The sequence below is a fragment of the Drosophila melanogaster genome, chromosome 3R (assembly GCF_000001215.4).
Source record: "Drosophila melanogaster chromosome 3R".
In the NCBI taxonomy this organism is placed as follows: Eukaryota; Metazoa; Arthropoda; class Insecta; order Diptera; family Drosophilidae; genus Drosophila; species Drosophila melanogaster.
Genome location: NT_033777.3, coordinates 20,617,803 through 20,634,843, shown reverse-complemented (window position 1 = coordinate 20,634,843; position 17,041 = coordinate 20,617,803). Strand labels below are relative to the sequence as shown.

The window sequence follows — 17,041 nt, the reverse complement described above, 5'->3', positions numbered from 1 at the left end:
TGTATTTGTGTATATTTTATAAATACTGATGCCAACTGTAACCTATATCGATATAACAATCGAATGAAACACTATCGATATTAACCAGCGCCAGCCTAGAACGCCCTGTGTTCAACAGGAGTCACCCTGTGTTCGTTAACAGACGCTTAACAGCACGATCTCAACAATACAAATAAAAACAATTTAATATTCCTTAATCGAACACAAATTTGAGCCGATTGCACGGTGCGTTTGAAAAATAACAATACCGCGGAATGGCCGACAGAGGCCAACTGAAGGTGCCGGTGCAGAGAATCAAGTAAGGAGCAGCGTAAACTGCGCAGCTCACACCCAAAAAAAAATCGCTATAAAGGCGAGGGCTGGCCAAAATGGAAGCAAAAAACAAAAACAAACGAGCTGCGCCACAATGCAAGTGAAACTTCGATGAAAACTTGCCAATCCGTGTGCTTTTCAAGACTTTTCTGACTGTCTGCAATTTCCATTTTTGTGGCATCGCGACTTAGAGATGAGACATCGGTGCCGCGTAACTTTTTTATACCCTTTCCGCGGTATCAACTCCACCCGTTCGGTCACGGAATTTGAACATTTGGCTCTGAAATATGCCTTAATGGCTTAGATTTTCATTATGGAAACTTTTCTTTCAACGGCCATATCGAATTCGTTATAAATCCTGCTTACTTCAGTCATTCAACTGCCTAAAATTGCAAAAAAAAACACGTAAGGGCATTCATAGGTCGCCTTGGCTGACCCTGAATTCTTGTTTTTGTTTTCAAGTTGACCCCTCCCACCCCCAGCCAACAACTTATGACTGTGTGATTCATACTAAATAAAAGTCAGCGTTTTTGTTTTAATTAACAAGAACCGACGATTTTAGAGGCTGCTTTTCTATTTTATCCCATGTGGTAAAGGGCGGTTAGAACCAACTCAGTTTTACAGTGCATCAATGGATGTTATCCAGATCTCTGATCATCTCGAGGGCAAAGCCAAGGGAAGGGGTCGCCTTCTTATCAACGGGTGGGCGGTTGATTTTTAGTAATTTCCGTAATTCGACACCAAAACAATTATCGGTACATATATCGCCATATGTTTTCTTTCAAGTAACCCGGCGCCACCTTCTTATTTATTCGCAGAGAGATTGGCGTGCTGATTTAAATGGAAAACTTTGAAAACAACAATCTGTTGATAAGGTAACCAGCGAAATGCGGGACAACTAGCCTCCGTAGCCTGAAAGAGGCCATTGAAAAGTCTAATTAGGAGGAGCTGGTGATCCTCAAGATCCGAGGCACCAGATCCAAAATCCGAACTTGAAGATCAAATAGTCATGAACATGATGGACAACCGGGCGTTGGCCTACGTGGCCCACCAGCCCAAGTATGAGACACCGCCGGAAGAAGCGGAGCCGCCCTGCATGCGCTTTTCGGTTAACCTGTGGAAAAACGAGATGCTGAACTGGGTGGACCTAATCTGCCTGTTGCCCAATGGATTCCTGCTGGAGCTCAGGGTCAATCCGGCCAACACCATCCAGGTAATCAAGGTGGAGATGGTCAACCAGGCCAAACAGATGCCACTGGGCTATGTGATCAAAGAGGCCTGCGAGTACCAGGTGTACGGCATCTCGACCTTCAACATCGAACCTTACACCGACGAAACGAAGCGACTCAGTGAGGTCCAGCCGTACTTCGGCATCCTCAGCCTCGGCGAGCGCACCGACACAACGAGCTTTAGCAGCGACTACGAGCTGACCAAGATGGTTAACGGAATGATCGGCACCACCTTCGATCATAATCGAACGCACGGCTCGCCCGAGATTGACGACTTCCGGCTGTATATGACCCAAACTTGCGACAACATCGAACTGGAGCGCTCCGCCTACACCTGGCAGCAGAGACTGCTCTACGAGCATCCTCTGCGACTGGCGAACTCGACTAAAATGCCCGAGCTGATACGGGAGCGGCATCCGACCAGAACCTTTCTCATCGTCGTAAAGAACGAGAACGACCAGAGCACGTTTACGTTGTCGGTGAACGAGCAGGACACTCCCTTCTCGCTCACGGAAAGCACGCTGCAGAAGATGAATCGGTCGCAGATGAAAATGAACGACCGGACCTCCGACTACATACTCAAAGTGAGCGGTCGCGACGAGTACCTGCTTGGCGACTATCCCCTGATTCAGTTCCTGTACATCCAAGAGATGCTCTCGGACTCGGCGGTTCCAAATGTGGTGTTGCAATCAGTTTACCGCCTAGAGTCCTACATCAACCACCACAACGAGCAGGCCATGGTAACCAAACGACCGCTGCCGAAGAAACGGACAGTCCACCTCCACAAGTCGATCTCCTCGCTGTGGGACATGGGCAACTACTTTCAGTTGACGCTGCACAGCATTTCCAATGTGAACTTTGACAAGACGCGTGCCCTCAAGGTGGGCGTGCATGTGTGCCTATATCACGGCGACAAGAAGTTATGCGCCCAGCGATCAACGGACTCCCCTAACGGCAACTTTGACACGTTCCTGTTTAATGACCTGGTGATGGACTTTGACATACAGATGCGCAACCTACCGCGGATGACACGCCTCTGCATTGTGATCTTCGAGGTGACCAAGATGTCGCGCTCGAAGAAATCGTCCAACAATAAGGACATCGCTCTGAAAGACGTCCCGTACAACAAAAACCCGCTGGCCTGGGTCAACACAACAATTTTCGACCACAAGGACATCCTGCGCACCGGTCGCCATACGCTGTACACGTGGACGTATGCTGACGACATTCAGTCGGTTGAGGTTTTCCATCCGCTGGGCACCATCGAACCCAATCCGCGCAAAGAGGAATGTGCGCTGGTGGACCTCACATTCCTCAGCAGCGGAACCGGAACGGTGCGGTATCCCAGCGAGGAGGTCGTGTTGCAGTACGCTGCGGATCGAGAGCAGGTCAATCGACTGCAACGGCAACTGGCAGGGCCAGAAAAGCCGATCAAAGAACTGAAGGAGCTTATGGCCAATTATACAGGACTGGATAAGATCTATGAGATGGTTGACCAGGACCGCAATGCCATTTGGGAACGCAGGTTAATATGCAACATATAAACATCCAATATTCGTTCTCTGTAACCATCCCCTTTCCTTGCAGAAACGACATTTTGCGTGAGCTTCCGGAAGAGCTGTCCATCTTACTTCACTGCGTCTATTGGAAGGAGCGTGATGACGTAGCGGATATGTGGTATCTTCTCAAACAGTGGCCGCTTATTTCTATAGAACGCTCCTTGGAGCTACTGGACTACGCCTATCCAGATCCGGCAGTGAGACGCTTTGCCATCCGGTGCTTACACTTTCTGAAGTAAGATACACGTTTTACCAGTTTAATGTGATTTCTTCGGTTATTTATTTAATGGCCATTTCGAATAGGGATAAGGCTATCAGAACTGACTATCGGGACTGTTTGATAACATTGATTATAAATCCTTTAAAGAGAACATAATCAGTGCGCAAGATCGGTTATTTGCAAATTTTTATTGAATACATTTTTCTTTACCGACAGAGACGAAGACTTGCTCCTGTATCTGCTGCAATTGGTACAGGCCATCAAGCACGAATCGTACCTGGAAAGCGATCTGGTAGTGTTTCTGCTGGAGCGGGCACTGCGCAACCAACGCATCGGCCACTACTTCTTCTGGCACCTACGCTCTGAGATGCAGACGCCGTCTATGCAAACACGCTTTGGCCTACTGCTGGAGGTATACCTCAAGGGTTGCAAACATCACGTGGCGCCGCTGCGGAAGCAGCTTCATGTGCTAGAGAAGCTGAAACAGGGATCTCTGATTGCCAAGAAGGGCAGCAAGGAAAAGGTGAAGACCATGCTGCAGGACTTTCTGCGGGACCAGCGCAACTCGGCTGTCTTTCAGAACATCCAAAATCCACTTAATCCCAGCTTCCGGTGCAGTGGTGTAACTCCCGATAGGTGCAAGGTAATGGATAGCAAGATGCGACCGCTATGGGTGGTATTCGAGAATGCTGACGTCAACGCCAGCGATGTGCACATCATTTTCAAAAACGGTGACGATCTCCGCCAGGACATGCTCACGTTGCAGATGTTGCGTGTGATGGACCAGCTGTGGAAACGCGATGGGTAAGCTAAAGTGCAAAGAGTGTATATAGAATTTTATTTATCCTTGCACATTCCAGTATGGACTTCCGCATGAACATCTACAACTGCATCAGCATGGAGAAGAGCCTGGGCATGATCGAGGTGGTGCGCCACGCAGAAACCATTGCCAACATACAAAAGGAAAAGGGCATGTTCTCCGCCACGTCGCCGTTCAAGAAGGGCTCGCTTCTCAGTTGGCTCAAAGAGCACAACAAGCCCGCCGACAAACTGAACAAAGCCATCAACGAGTTCACGCTCAGCTGTGCAGGCTACTGCGTGGCCACCTATGTGCTTGGCGTAGCTGATCGACACTCGGACAATATAATGGTCAAGCGAAATGGACAGGTTGGTGTCAACATGTTGATGTGCATGGAACAAATTTTAAAGTGTCATTTCGTTTGCAGCTTTTTCACATCGATTTTGGCCACATCCTGGGCCACTTCAAGGAAAAGCTTGGAGTACGTCGAGAACGAGTGCCCTTTGTCTTGACCCACGACTTTGTCTACGTAATCAACAAGGGCTTCAATGACCGCGAGTCTAAAGAGTTTTGTCATTTTCAGGAATTGTGCGAGCGCGTACGTCTATCAAACCATAATCAAATGATAAATATATATAGTAACATGAGTATTACTTACATTTGCAGGCCTTTCTAGTTTTACGCAAACACGGCTGCCTTATTCTATCGCTGTTCTCAATGATGATTTCAACGGGACTGCCAGAACTGTCCTCCGAAAAGGATTTGGACTACCTACGGGAAACTTTAGTGAGTCTAAGAGTACATTTTCGATTTAGGCCTGAGTAACTATACGTTGTATTCTGTTTTTAGGTGCTGGACTACACGGAGGAAAAAGCACGCGAACATTTCCGAGCGAAATTCAGCGAAGCTTTGGCCAACTCCTGGAAGACTTCCCTTAACTGGGCCTCGCACAACTTCTCCAAAAACAACAAACAGTAAACAACAGACAACTACATCTACATCAACAAGCTGACAACAACAACACGATTGCTTCGAAGTCAGCGACATCTCACAATCAAGCAAACCCACTCACCAAGTCTAAGTTTCTGCCTGCCCTTCCGAGCCTCTGCAACAGGCGTAGTACAATTTTGTATCCAATTCATAAAGTTCAAAACTATGTGTTCACTATGTTAGGCCGAGAACTACCCAATCGACAACCCCTCGATCCATAGCTGATAGTGTCGCTCCCACAAGTGCTCCAATATATACACCTTACTCTTAATTTGTACATTTCACGTTCACCCATTCTTGTAACTGTAATCATTTATCGCCCCGCCCCCTCTTATACAGTGATTTTTGATCCTAAAAATTGTTTTGTTGTCTATTATTCATTTGTTGTTTGAACACCCCCCCGCACATGCACATTGGCGCATGAACGTGCAAAAATTGTATCCTATTATGCTATATTAATTTAAGAGACATTAACTCTATAAGTTAAAATTAACGATTTTCTATCCCTACATTACGATTAATTGTGTACTATAATTTGTGTGTGCTTTTGTACCAGCAACCAATCAACATTATCGTGTTTCCCGGTTTCATTTTATAATGTTCTCTAATAATTGTAACGTATTTTGTAAATCGCTGGATAAATACAATAAAACGAAAGAAATCAAATATAGAAACGAACGAATGTATACAATTAAAGCGAAACCAGAAAAATATAGATATATTATGTGCTTCTACGTTTACGATAGACCGCATTCGTCTCAATAACTAACGTCGTTTTAATGGGGAAATCGGATCATCGGATTAATCATGCCCAACGCAAAGCTTTCGTAGATACGTTTTCATACATTTAGTATAAGTTTTTATTGACATCAAGTATTCAGTTGCAGTATATATACCTATATAAAATATATTTCTTTAAAATTAATTTTGTTTCCTTTACTTTACACACACACTCCAACATCACGAGATGCAGTATCTTGAAACCATTTGCTTACTTCATATATTTCACTTTTTGCCAAAATTATTTTTTTGGGTTTGCGCACATTGTTCGACAATGCACATAGTACATGTGTTCGTTCAACAATAGCCACTCACTAAAAACATCGAATTTCAAATTAAAAACACTACCGTTCAGTTAAACAAAAACGTCGTACACAGTACCGTTACAAATGTAAATTAATAGTCCCTAGACGCCTATCTAACTAACTAATCAGTAGGTAGTAGAAACCATATGGAATTTGTATGAAAATTGTATTTATATTTCTTTTTAATTTTCATTAAAGCCTACTAAAAAGTTTAGCCGACTGCAACTTGCTTAAAAATTTCGAACTGAAAGATTTATGTATTGATTAGTAAAAAATAAATGAATCTACTCCATTTTTCCATTGGAAAATATTTTGTATCTGCCTGGAACAGATGTGTTTAGTTCGGATTTTGTTCAGTGCATTAAGTTTTAAGCAAGTTTCAGGCCGCCTTGTGCAAACTGTTCTTGACCTCATATGGAATTCGTTTTGTTTTTTATTCTGCGTAATCAGATACAAAATATACAGTTACTTGTTAAAATCCGTTATAAAAATAGTTATATTAAATATATTGGTTATTTCTCGCGTATTGATTAACTTTTTGTTGTGTAAAAATACTGTATTTACAATTACACCTATTTACTTACACATTATCATATCAGTAAATATAAATAGACATTTGATTTATATAAATAATTTAGAAAATATGAGAAACCGCGTTTTGTTTTTGTCTTTTTGCGTTAGGAATATGTTTTTTATTTGTATCAGTTTCAGTTGTACGAGTTCCGGTTTGAAATTGTCTGCTTAGGATCTTTTTGCTTTCCGTTTCTTGTAAATTTGTCGTATATGTGGATTTTTTGTACATTTTATTTGTTTTTGATTGGACAGCCACTGACAGCGAATGTGCACTAGGCACAGTTATATAATATTTTTGATGGTGACAACAATCGTGGAGGTTAAATTTAGATCCGCCGAGGATTTAAATTCAAACTTCAACAATTTTTTCGAATTTTAGTTTTTACAGTCTACCAAAAAATGTAAGACCAAAGAGTAATCTCTTTCGTTTTGAAGTACAGACGAGTTGTATAGTTTTGGATTGCTTTTATCTTTTAACTATTTTAGAATAATTATTCCGAAATAATTAAAAGATACATTTTTAAAAGTACTTAAAAAGTTGGTGTCGTATACAATCTGCTTAGTGCAAATTCCTGTCAACTGCATTTTGGACCACGATATCAAGAAATTCTAAAGTTTTCACCATAGAATACCTGCACATGCTTGCACATAAATGTTTTTATAGTAAACTTCTTTTTCTTTTTAATATTAATTTTTGTATCCCTAGTTCTGTTTCCATTTTTAAAGGCACAAGCATTTTATAAAAATCTGTTCTTGTAGTTTTGTTAAATATACTTTAAAATGTTATATTTTGCGATTCGTAACTAAGTTTTTCATTTTTTTTTTCTAAAAAAATTCAGGTTCAGTCTGTTTCAAGGAAATGTTTTGATGAAAAAAACGTAACTCTTTTTTGAGATTCTTTAAGACTTGCATTTTATACATCCTATAGAAAATGTTTTTATTAGTATTTCTTTCCATTAGTCGGCATAGAATAAAATTCCTTTGCATATTTTATTCAGTTTGTCGAAAATAAAATTTCTCAACTGATTGTATAAAGAGTTCTGGAACGGGTTTAAAAACAAAGTTGAGTTTTTCATCTCTTTTTGTATGCGATTTCTAAATGTTCGGCCCTAATTGAGAACCTAGGATTAGGCTTAGGATTAAACAATCGGGTTACAACTAAACTATCAGCGAACTTATCAAATTATATTACGTGTATTGAATGTCGTCTTAAGCGCTACTAGTGCGAAAATGTTCTTAACTCGAATGGTTGGCCCAGAAACTGGGGCAGCTGGGGCGTGTGTATGTCTCAGTGCTTTGACAGATTCAGTGGTAAGTCTAAGGAAGAAATAAATAAGAAACGTTATTAAATTGTGTTTTACGTGCATTAAATTGACAACATAATAAATGGATCTGTAATATATTTTCTTCAGACATTCCCAGAGGAATGAAAATTGAATCATCAAACTGCTTGCCATTATTGGTGCACTGATTGAATGCTTACCTGAACTTTGTTCATTCCTTAGACTACTAGTATGAAACATTGCGGAGGAGCTGGCGCCCGAAGTGGCCGCCGAGGAGGAGGCCGATGCGCTCGAGCTGCTCGGCGAAGTGGAGGCTGTGCGATGACTGGACGTTGCAGACATTTGGTCGGTACTACTATCAGTCAGTTTTGGCGTGGCCAGGTGAGCGGGAGAGTGGTGGGTGGTCAGTGCAGCCGGGTGCGGATGCTGGTGCGGATGGGCCAAGTGCGGATGCGTGTGGGGACTGGGCGCCGGTTGTCCAAAGGCTGCCGCAGCTGCTGCAGCGGCAACAGCCGCTCCCACTCCGTTATACGCGAACGCGTGATAGGCCGATTGGGGCGATAATCTCGCAGCAGCAGCTGCAGCAGCGGCGGCCGCTGAGCCACCGGGTTGTGGATGTGGCGACAGCAGGGGCGACGCTCCTGTCTGATAGTGGTGCATCCACAGCGGATTGTGCCTCAACGCCGCCAGTGTGGATATGTACGGGTTGTATATCGAAGGCGAGGGAATGTATGCGGCTGCGGCCGCTGCTGCCGCCGCTACTGCAGCTGCACTGCTGTTCGACGTGGGCGGCGCCGAGGTCGGACTTCCGGCCGAGCCGTTCCCGTTCACCTGGGGCGGTGGCGGGTACATATAGTAGTGCAGCGGCGAGCTACGCTGTAGGTGCGGCTGCTGCTGCATGTGCCGCCGTTCCGGGGGCGATGCACTCCGGTCGCCGGGCGAGGGACAGCTACTGCTGCTGGCCGACGGTGAAGCGAACTCGCGTCGGATCGATGCAGTCTTTTTGGGCACAGTACGCGGCGTCGTGGCTGGCGATGCTGGGGAAGAGCGCGGTGGCGACAGGTCCTGCGATGCTGAGCCCGATGTGGAAGGACGACCTGCTCCCGCATAGGGATCCCTGTAGAAGGAGTGGCCATAGTCTACGGGTGATCCCGCCGAGTACGGTGGCGAACGCTTCTTGGTTCCTGTATGCGAGGGCGATTTTCCGCCCCCGCCATTGCTGCCACTCACATCGGGCGACTTTGGCGAGGTGAGCAGGGCGCGTGGATAGCTCGAGGAACTGGGTTGGTACATTGAGTGCTGTGGATGGTGCACATTGCTGATAATAGCTGCCGGGTGATCGCCGCACTTCTTGCCAGAGGAGGAGAAGGATGAGCTACCGCTGCCACTGCTCCCACCTAGCAGGGAGTGGATACTGTAAGAGCTGTTGAGCCGCGTTGGCTGCGTTGACAAGGTCGCTGGCGAAGTGCTGGATGAGCTGGAGCCGGGACTGGGGCTTGGCTTTCCTTGGGGTGGCGCCAAGTTCATTGGTGACGCCTTGCCAGCCGGAGACGATGTCGAAGTTCCCTTTGCTCGACTCCGTTTTCCTCCAGCACCACCGCTACTAGCTCCACCGCTGCCGTTGTTTACGCATCCGTTGTCCTCTAGCGACACCTTTTCGAACTCGCGCAGGATTCTTTTCCTGGGCGACACGTGCTGGGTGTGGTACTCGACTAGTCGTCCGGCTGCTGTCGCAGAAGAGGGTGGAGAAACCTAAAAGAAGATATTTAAGTGGTCAATTCAAAGTTTTTTCTTTATGAAAGTCCCTAACTAGATTTACAACTTTAACATAATAAAAATGTTGCAGTACATGATTAACATTTGAAACCGCAGCTTATGCAGGTTGTGCCAAGTAAAACTTACTTTGTGCGTCAAGGCGTGACTTAGACCGCCACCAATGCGATCTGAAGACGTCGTTGTCGATGCGATCACAGCTGATGTCTTCGACATTTGCTCAAGCCGTGCTGGTACGCTATCGATGAGTTTCTGAATGATGCTGCTGAGCTTGGCTTTTGGCTTCGGCTTGGATTTTGGTTTCCCAATGCTCGCCTTTAGATCGCCGTTTAGATCACCATTTACGGCATTCGTGATTCTGGGCAGCTCTGTCATGGGTTCCTCATCCTCGCTCGTATTCATCTTCATCTCAACATCAACAGTCTCATCTTTTGGTTGTGGTTCCACTTGCTGACCGGGCGATGCTTCTTTTGACTCGCTATCATCGCTAACCGCCTTCTTCGGCTCCTTTTCGAGCCGTTCAGCATCATCCTCGCCTTTGATCGTGTCCGGTTTTTCAATTTTAATCTCATTTGTGGTTGTGTCCGCCACAGCAACATTTTCAATTTCAACGGCCTCTGCAGCTTCTGCTTTAAGAGTATCGTCTCCATTTTCCGCCTTGATTGCCGTCGCAAAAATGGGCTGCTGATCCTCGCTGGTGGTAAGCGGCTCGTGGGGGCGCCGTCGTTTGCGAGCGGCTGTCCGGAGAGCAGCTCGGCCAAGCGTACTGTTCCTGGGGCGGTGGAAGAAGAGCGACAGCTCCTTAGATATGCCGCGCCTGGGTCGGGACTGTTTCCAGGGCTGGTCTCGCTGCCAAGGAGAGGATTGTATCGAGCTGTTGTCGTCCGAAACTGCAATGAAGAGGAATATTAACGCAAGGTATACATAGACAAATTGTAGTAGTTAATTATAGTTTGGCATAAATAAATATTTGCTTTTGTTTGATTCAGATTGTTAACAATTTATGAAATAGGATTTAAATGTATACAAGGATGGGAGGACATTATATTTTATAGGATCGAATTGGAAAACTGTCATACAAAGAACATGACCGATTCTGAACAGTTTGGTTTTTTCTTACTATTTCATTAAAACGTTTGACATTTTCGTAGATTTTAAATATAATATTAGAGATGGCCGATATATACAGTTTTAAAATAGATCAGAGATTTGAACATAGGTGCGGTCGTTTTTTACAGATTTTTTGTTTTCGAAATTGGACTTTATCCTCTACGTGCCATTAGAACAATTTAAGTCAAATAGGCACATGTTTTTTATAACTGCAAGTGTTTGTAAGCTTTGACCGCTCGGATTAAGCTAGCTATCTACACATGTTTCAAAATCCAATTCCTTTTACTCAAATCTGATTCCAATCGGGTCAAGTAATTAAATGGAAGGGGTAATCCGTTGGGAACTACTATGCCATGTGTTACGTACAGCTCAGCGATGTGGAATTCTCGTTCTTTGGATACGCTGTGGTCACCGCCGACGTTGGGGTCACAGTTGCGGAGGTGGCCGCCGATGGAGGGCGGAAGGTCTTGCGCGTGACCGAAACCCAGCCGCTTTTATCGCCATCCTTGGACCGCGCCAGTTCCAATATGAATTTGCCATCTACGCAGAATAGTTAAAAAATGGTTTTCTTTACACTGCTCTGATTCGGTATAAATAAACCAAGATACTTACCTTTAAAGAACTGCAAACGACCACCGTAGCCGCCCCAGCTGTTGTTGCCGTGCGTCGATATTGGTGTCCTGCCCATATCAAAGCTTCCGCCGGAGTTGCTTCCCTTGCCGATCTTCGCTGTTCCCGCTGCCGCCGCTACTACTGCAGTGGTGGGCAGTGAGCCTGTTGCAGCTCCGCCCAAGGAACTGTAGTCCAGGACGCCCCCCAGGACATCGATGGTGGGCTTGGACGCAGTAGCTCCAACGACGCTGGCTGCCACTGCGGCGGACGCAGCCATAATGCTACTACTTTTGGGCGTCTTGGCATGCGGCAAAAAGCCATTTGAGGCGGTGGAGCTGGAGGATGAGGGCGTTGTCGTTGTCGTGGGCGTGGTCGTCCTGCTTAAGTTGGCGGGCAGAGGCGGTGGCAGAGGGGGGTAGCTGGTGCTGCTACTGCCGTTTAGGCCATTTTTCAGTAGAAACTTGGCGGCCGCCTCTGCAATTATGCTACTAGTATTGTTGTTGCTGTGGCTGCTCTCGTTGCTGGTGTTGTTGTTTTTGCTGTTGCTGCTACTTGCTGCGTCGTCGTTGCTGTTGTTGTCGTTATTGCTGCTGCTGCCGTTGTTGTTGTTGTTGCTGGAGTGACTGCTGTTACTGTTAATGTTACTTTTATGCTCATCGGTCATTGTTGTCTGTCTGTTGCACTCTGCTACGCTTGTGACGTCATTAAGCAGGGCCTTCAAAGAGAAACATTCGTTTGCATTGGGCAAGTTAGGCACAATTTCGCATTTCCAAACCGCATTATATGGACAATTTAAATACCATTTAATTCATTGTTTTTGTTGTAAATTCCTCGCGCAAAGTTCGCGGCCGGGAAAAACGGAGCCGACGGCGTCGCTAAGCAAAATATGCCAGCTCGGCACGGCGTTAGGAGCGTCTAGCACCATTTTCATGTTTTGGGGCACGGTACCGTTCCCTATTTTTATTGCACACACATATTCTTATTGCATTTTGGCCATTGGCCCATTCCACTGTACGTTATTTAACCAATTTCACAGGCACACACGGCGGGCCGTTCTGCTTATATGTGTTTCTTACAGGCCCAAATGTTAAGCGGAGGCAGCGCACAAAGAGAGCACAAAACGAAGTGCGGACAAGGTGGAGATAAAATGGAAAAAACGTTCTCCAATTACCGTCAGCGTATATATCGATTGCCGAATAGTGTGTGAAAGCGGAGGTCGGTGGACCGGACCGATAATTCCGTGGTCAGCGGGCAGTTGGGGGCAGCTCTATTTCCAACCAATAAACTAATAAATAAATTTAAAAATTATCAACGAAAAACGCAGCTCGGTGCGCTGTGTGACCGTCAACTAAGAACGTCAAAATCCACGGCGCCAGTCAGCATGCTAGCAAATATCATGTTTCCACTGGCCAATGTTATAGTGCTGCATTCGCTGCACGTTCACATTAATGTTATCTCAATGTAAGCTTACACACAGGTCGCTGCAAAAAGCTAGTGCAAGGAACTCCCAAAATAAAATGCTTAATAATAAAAAGAATTGTGTTCTTTGAACTACATCTATTTGGTAAAAATCCTAAATCCTATATTTTTACAATTCAAGTCAAATAAGATTACGAATTCTGGCAATTAGCGATAGTTATCAATGCTTAAAAGCACAATCTTTAGCGAACGATTTTTAAAATAGTAACGGTTTTAAATATGAAATAAAATAAACAACTAAAATCACAATCGGGACAGTTTATAAAACGTAATAAATGGTCGCTTTTTATAGCAATTGTTCAACTCAACTTTAATTTCAGGATTGAAATTGGAAAACTTTGCAACCGAAAACATGCTTTTAAAAATGTTTGATTAAAACAATGTTGTATTTTCACTAATTTATGCTGTTTCCAAAATATATTAATTAAATTTCTAGCACCTGAGATTATTAATTTGGAATACCTGTAGGGTTTTAAAGATTTTCAAGGCGAAAGTTTAAGGATATGACTTAAAGCAGTTAATAATGTTACATTGAAAAGTTCTTCTTTGTCGTAGAATAAAATATTTATTTATTATTAAGTCCAGAAGTTAAACATTAAGCGATAATATGGTATGTTACGATAAATTCCCACACATCAGCTAGGTAAATACTTATGGTTGCAGGTGTCTTTTTATTGCGTATAATACTGTTTGCTCGTTTATCGAATTTCTGGTAATGGTGAGCTCGGGCGGGTTAAAATATATATTTAAATAGCCCTTGCATGCGGAGTACAACCCTTCTTCAGCTTCTTAAATTTAAACACAACTCGTAATGTCGCTTTCGCCACCGCGGCCATCCGCCAATTGTTATTCAGATACTCTGAAGTCCTAATGCAAAATATAATGTAAGTCTTACGCGTCTATCATGTCCGATTATCAGTAGGTTAGTTTAAGTATAGGCTACATTCGAGTTGCTTTTGATATGGGCGAAAAGTCGTCGATTGCACGAGAACGGCTAAGAATATATGCTTAGTAGATATTGCACAAAGTAAAAAGTAAGACATTACAACAGAGGGCACACAACGTAATAAATTAAATTTAGTTTTGTCTTCCGTTTGCCAACATAATTCAAATATCACAGACGTTTTGCCAATTGTTTAACTAATTTGCCGATTTGCTTCATAATTTTGCATGCCAAACTGGAAAACAAAGAGTGATGGGAATCAAATTCAAGCCGCGGGATTCGATACATATGTATGCCTAAAGGTCAGTCAAATGTGGAAAATGTGAAATCAAGTCTTGTGTTGAACATGGCACGTAATTGCTAAAAGGAAAACTGGAGCCACGCCTACGAGGGTAAATTGCTATGCCTATCATCTATGCTTTTCTCTGCGTGTAAGTACTAAGTGTTCTCTAACTGCTGGAAGAATGTGAGTGGATAAATCCGGAGCTATTGCATGCTACCCGATGAGCTCCAGCCCGCATCTAGTGCATGTTGCCCGATGGCAGACCCAAGGCGGCGCCCAGGTTAAGTCCTGCAGGGACACCCACTCCTACTCCCGCGCTCACTCCTGATCCCACGTTGCCCTCGCTCTCACTTTTCCAGGACGACACGGGTATGTGAGGAGCTGGGAGGCAGTTGCGCAGCGTCTGCACGATCTGAATGGTGTCCATGAGGGCTGTCGGGGAAGAGAACGAGCAAGCAGGAGGCGGTCAGCATCGCAGATAGCGAAACCGGTTCCCAGCCAAGGTACTCACTTTTCTGCAGACTCTCACTCTGCTTGCCGTAGGGCTTGCACATCGAGGGACGTATGTAGGTTTTCATCCGCGACATGTTTCGCATCAGCTCCGCAAAGATGCGCACTATCTTGTCCTGACCCACGGCCAAGTGATCCATTCGATTGGCATCGCCGGTGGCCCAGGCTCCGTTGTGCAGCGCCAGCAGATCCTTATTCGATTCTATTGAGTCCAGATTGGAACTGAAATCGGAAAAGTTAAATGAATTCAATTAAGGGCCTAAAGCAAACATTTAAAAGTGATCAATTTACTTTACATATAGCAAATAATAAATAATATTGTAAACAACCTAATTCGTTACTTATCAAATACATACAATATTTTTTGTTTGTTTTAATAAAAAAATAAGTCTTTGTACACATGTTTTGCCAAGAAAAAGAATTTAAAATAATAATATCTAATAAATCTCACCCACCGCAAGGAGTCGGCGACGTTCTTGTGGGTAATCTGGTCCAACGAGGAATGAGAGGAAGACGAAGAGGATGAGTGTGGCGACTGCGATGGCGGTGGCAAGGGATGGTGTCCGTGATGGGCCTGCGGGCCGGCTGCAGCTCCTCCTGCAGCAGATGTAGTCGTAGCCGCCGGAGTCTGCTGATTGGCGGCGACGGCGGCAGCCACTGCCTGCGATTGCATCAGGCCTTGGATTTGAAGATTGGCGGCTGCAGCCGCAACGGCCATGGGATCAAAGTGCTTTGGATCCAGCTGGGCGAAAACTCGCTGCTTTTCCAGCGGACTGAGGTGGTTGCTAAGCTTCTCTAAATTTTGCTGGGCGAGGACACGGTTTTGCTGTTGGATGAGGGCAGCAGTCAATTGCTGCTGGTGCTTGGCTGCTGCTTGCTGTTGTTGTTGCTGCTGCTGCTGCTGTTGCTGTTGTTGCTGCTGTTGTTGTTGTTGATGATGAGCGGCGGCAGCACTGATCTGGGAGAGCTGCGTCTGGAGAGTGCTCTGCTGCTGCTTGGTCAGGTGCTGCAACTGCGGCGGCACCGGCACCTGGGGCACCTTCGCGCCCGTCGACTTGGACAGATCGATTTCCACGTTCGCCGAACTCGAGCTGCTTGCCACGCTGGAGGTGGATCCGGCTGCGGAGCCTCCTGGCCCAGATCCGGCTGCTCCCCCAGGCGGCAGATGCGCCAAGCGCTGCAGGAACTCGGGAGTGTTTACGCCCGGATACTGCTGCTCCATGAACGGCATGGGCGAAATTCCCATGTGGTTTTTATAGTAGCGACATGCGGGACTTGGGCAGGACTGCACCACCTCGATGATGAACTCTTTCTCCATGCCGAACTGATCCCGACCGATGGTGTACGACTCAATGACTGCCCTCACCGTGGCATCGACACTAAGGTGCAGGCCGTGCGGACCTGACATGTGCTTTAGCATGACCGCATTGGCAAAATGCTCAAAGGGCAAGACAATCTTTCCATTGTCGCGCAGTATTAGCCGTCCCTGGGAGTCCAGGGTTAAGCGGTTGGCCAGGACTCTGCAAACGAGGAAGTTATGAGAACGGATCTGAAAAAACCCACAACCCCTACTTACTGCAGATAGGCGGCGCTGGGCAGCATGGCATTGTCCTTGAGATCGCTGAAGCACTGCAGCAGCTCAGCACTGGGATTCCAGCCTTTGTTCTGCAGATACAGCTGCAGCAGCATGTACAGCTTTTCCGTAACATAGCCCACTCCTGGCATTCCAGCATTTGGCTGCGGCAGCATATCTCCGCCTGCCACGCCCCCGCCACCGGCACCACCACCGGGTCCTTTGGACAGAGCCGCCTTCATGGTCTCAGACAGATCCAATTTGTAGTTATCAGGATAGAAATGCTTGGAGTGCTCCTGCAAGGATCGCAGTGATTAGTTCACACAATCGGAAACAGAGACACCCAAGATCTGAGCTTGAAATCGAGCCCTGCTACCTCCACTGCCACCGCCGTCACCGCCCACTTACCAAATTGTTCATTTTCGTCTGGGACTGCGAATATCTAATCTGTGCGGCGCCAGTGCAGCATCCTGGATTCGAATGACCAACGGTTGCTGTCGGGAATCACTCGTCGGTCGGGGGACGAGACTGGGCTAACTGGCGGCCACGGATCGGGGGAAAAAAACTGTATGTGTCCGCCGCCTAATTGTGTTGTCCTTGCAAGGAAGAAGTGGGGGAGGCCATCAGTGTGACCGTCGCACGTCGCGGCCAAAAGCTCTAAAAACGACAGACAGCTTTATGCCCGACTTTCATATACATAAGCAAATA

At 45.7% G+C, this 17,041-nt stretch overlaps 3 protein-coding genes across 8 annotated transcripts; 1 reads left to right on the top strand and 2 right to left on the bottom strand.

Moving 5' to 3' along the window:
• The first annotated feature begins 111 nt into the window (after positions 1-111).
• Positions 112-5,872, top strand: Pi3K92E (Phosphatidylinositol 3-kinase 92E). 3 transcript variants are annotated; one of them, NM_169910.2, is made up of 8 exons: positions 112-225; positions 1,131-3,066; positions 3,129-3,335; positions 3,537-4,124; positions 4,181-4,487; positions 4,547-4,717; positions 4,786-4,905; positions 4,969-5,872. In NM_169910.2, the coding sequence occupies exons 2-8, from the start codon at positions 1,322-1,324 to the stop codon at positions 5,095-5,097; spliced, it is 3,267 nt and encodes a 1,088-aa protein (NP_732536.1). In that variant the 5' UTR covers positions 112-225; positions 1,131-1,321; the 3' UTR covers positions 5,098-5,872. The 3 variants fall into 3 exon arrangements, with proteins under 3 accessions (NP_732536.1, NP_650902.1, NP_001262770.1); NM_142645.3 differs by having other exon boundaries at positions 112-298; NM_001275841.1 differs by having other exon boundaries at positions 112-717.
• Positions 5,873-5,928: 56 nt separating this feature from the next.
• H (Hairless) lies at positions 5,929-12,906 on the bottom strand. Of its 4 annotated transcripts, none has more exons than NM_169907.2 (6): positions 12,346-12,906; positions 11,546-12,260; positions 11,300-11,473; positions 9,953-10,713; positions 8,251-9,802; positions 5,929-8,084 (listed from the first exon to the last, which is right to left on the bottom strand). In NM_169907.2, the coding sequence occupies exons 1-6, from the start codon at positions 12,346-12,348 to the stop codon at positions 8,056-8,058; spliced, it is 3,234 nt and encodes a 1,077-aa protein (NP_732533.1). In that variant the 5' UTR covers positions 12,349-12,906; the 3' UTR covers positions 5,929-8,055. The 4 variants fall into 4 exon arrangements, with proteins under 4 accessions (NP_732533.1, NP_524418.2, NP_732534.1 ...); NM_169908.2 differs by having other exon boundaries at positions 7,593-8,084; NM_169909.2 differs by having other exon boundaries at positions 7,593-8,084; positions 12,717-12,906.
• A 668-nt stretch (positions 12,907-13,574) lies between these two features.
• CG5466 (uncharacterized protein) lies at positions 13,575-16,961 on the bottom strand. The gene is made up of 5 exons (NM_142644.2): positions 16,742-16,961; positions 16,337-16,629; positions 15,216-16,280; positions 14,762-14,982; positions 13,575-14,682 (listed from the first exon to the last, which is right to left on the bottom strand). Exons 1-5 carry the CDS (start codon positions 16,751-16,753, stop codon positions 14,489-14,491), a joined length of 1,785 nt encoding a protein of 594 aa, NP_650901.2. The 5' UTR covers positions 16,754-16,961; the 3' UTR covers positions 13,575-14,488.
• Positions 16,962-17,041: the final 80 nt, after the last annotated feature.

Coding starts and splice junctions, on each gene's coding strand:
- Pi3K92E (NM_169910.2), top strand. CDS start 1,322: ATGAACATGATGGACAACCGGGCGTTGGCCTACGTGGCCCACCAGCCC. Junction 4,488..4,546: donor TGGTCAAGCGAAATGGACAG/GTTGGTGTCAAC, acceptor TTTCGTTTGCAG/CTTTTTCACATCGATTTTGG. Junction 4,906..4,968: donor ACTACCTACGGGAAACTTTA/GTGAGTCTAAGA, acceptor TTCTGTTTTTAG/GTGCTGGACTACACGGAGGA.
- H (NM_169907.2), bottom strand. Junction 9,803..9,952: donor GTCACGCCTTGACGCACAAA/GTAAGTTTTACT, acceptor ATCTTCTTTTAG/GTTTCTCCACCCTCTTCTGC. Junction 8,085..8,250: donor AAGGAATGAACAAAGTTCAG/GTAAGCATTCAA, acceptor TTTCTTCCTTAG/ACTTACCACTGAATCTGTCA.
- CG5466 (NM_142644.2), bottom strand. Junction 16,281..16,336: donor CCCAGCGCCGCCTATCTGCA/GTAAGTAGGGGT, acceptor CCTCGTTTGCAG/AGTCCTGGCCAACCGCTTAA. Junction 14,683..14,761: donor GAGTGAGAGTCTGCAGAAAA/GTGAGTACCTTG, acceptor CTTCCCCGACAG/CCCTCATGGACACCATTCAG.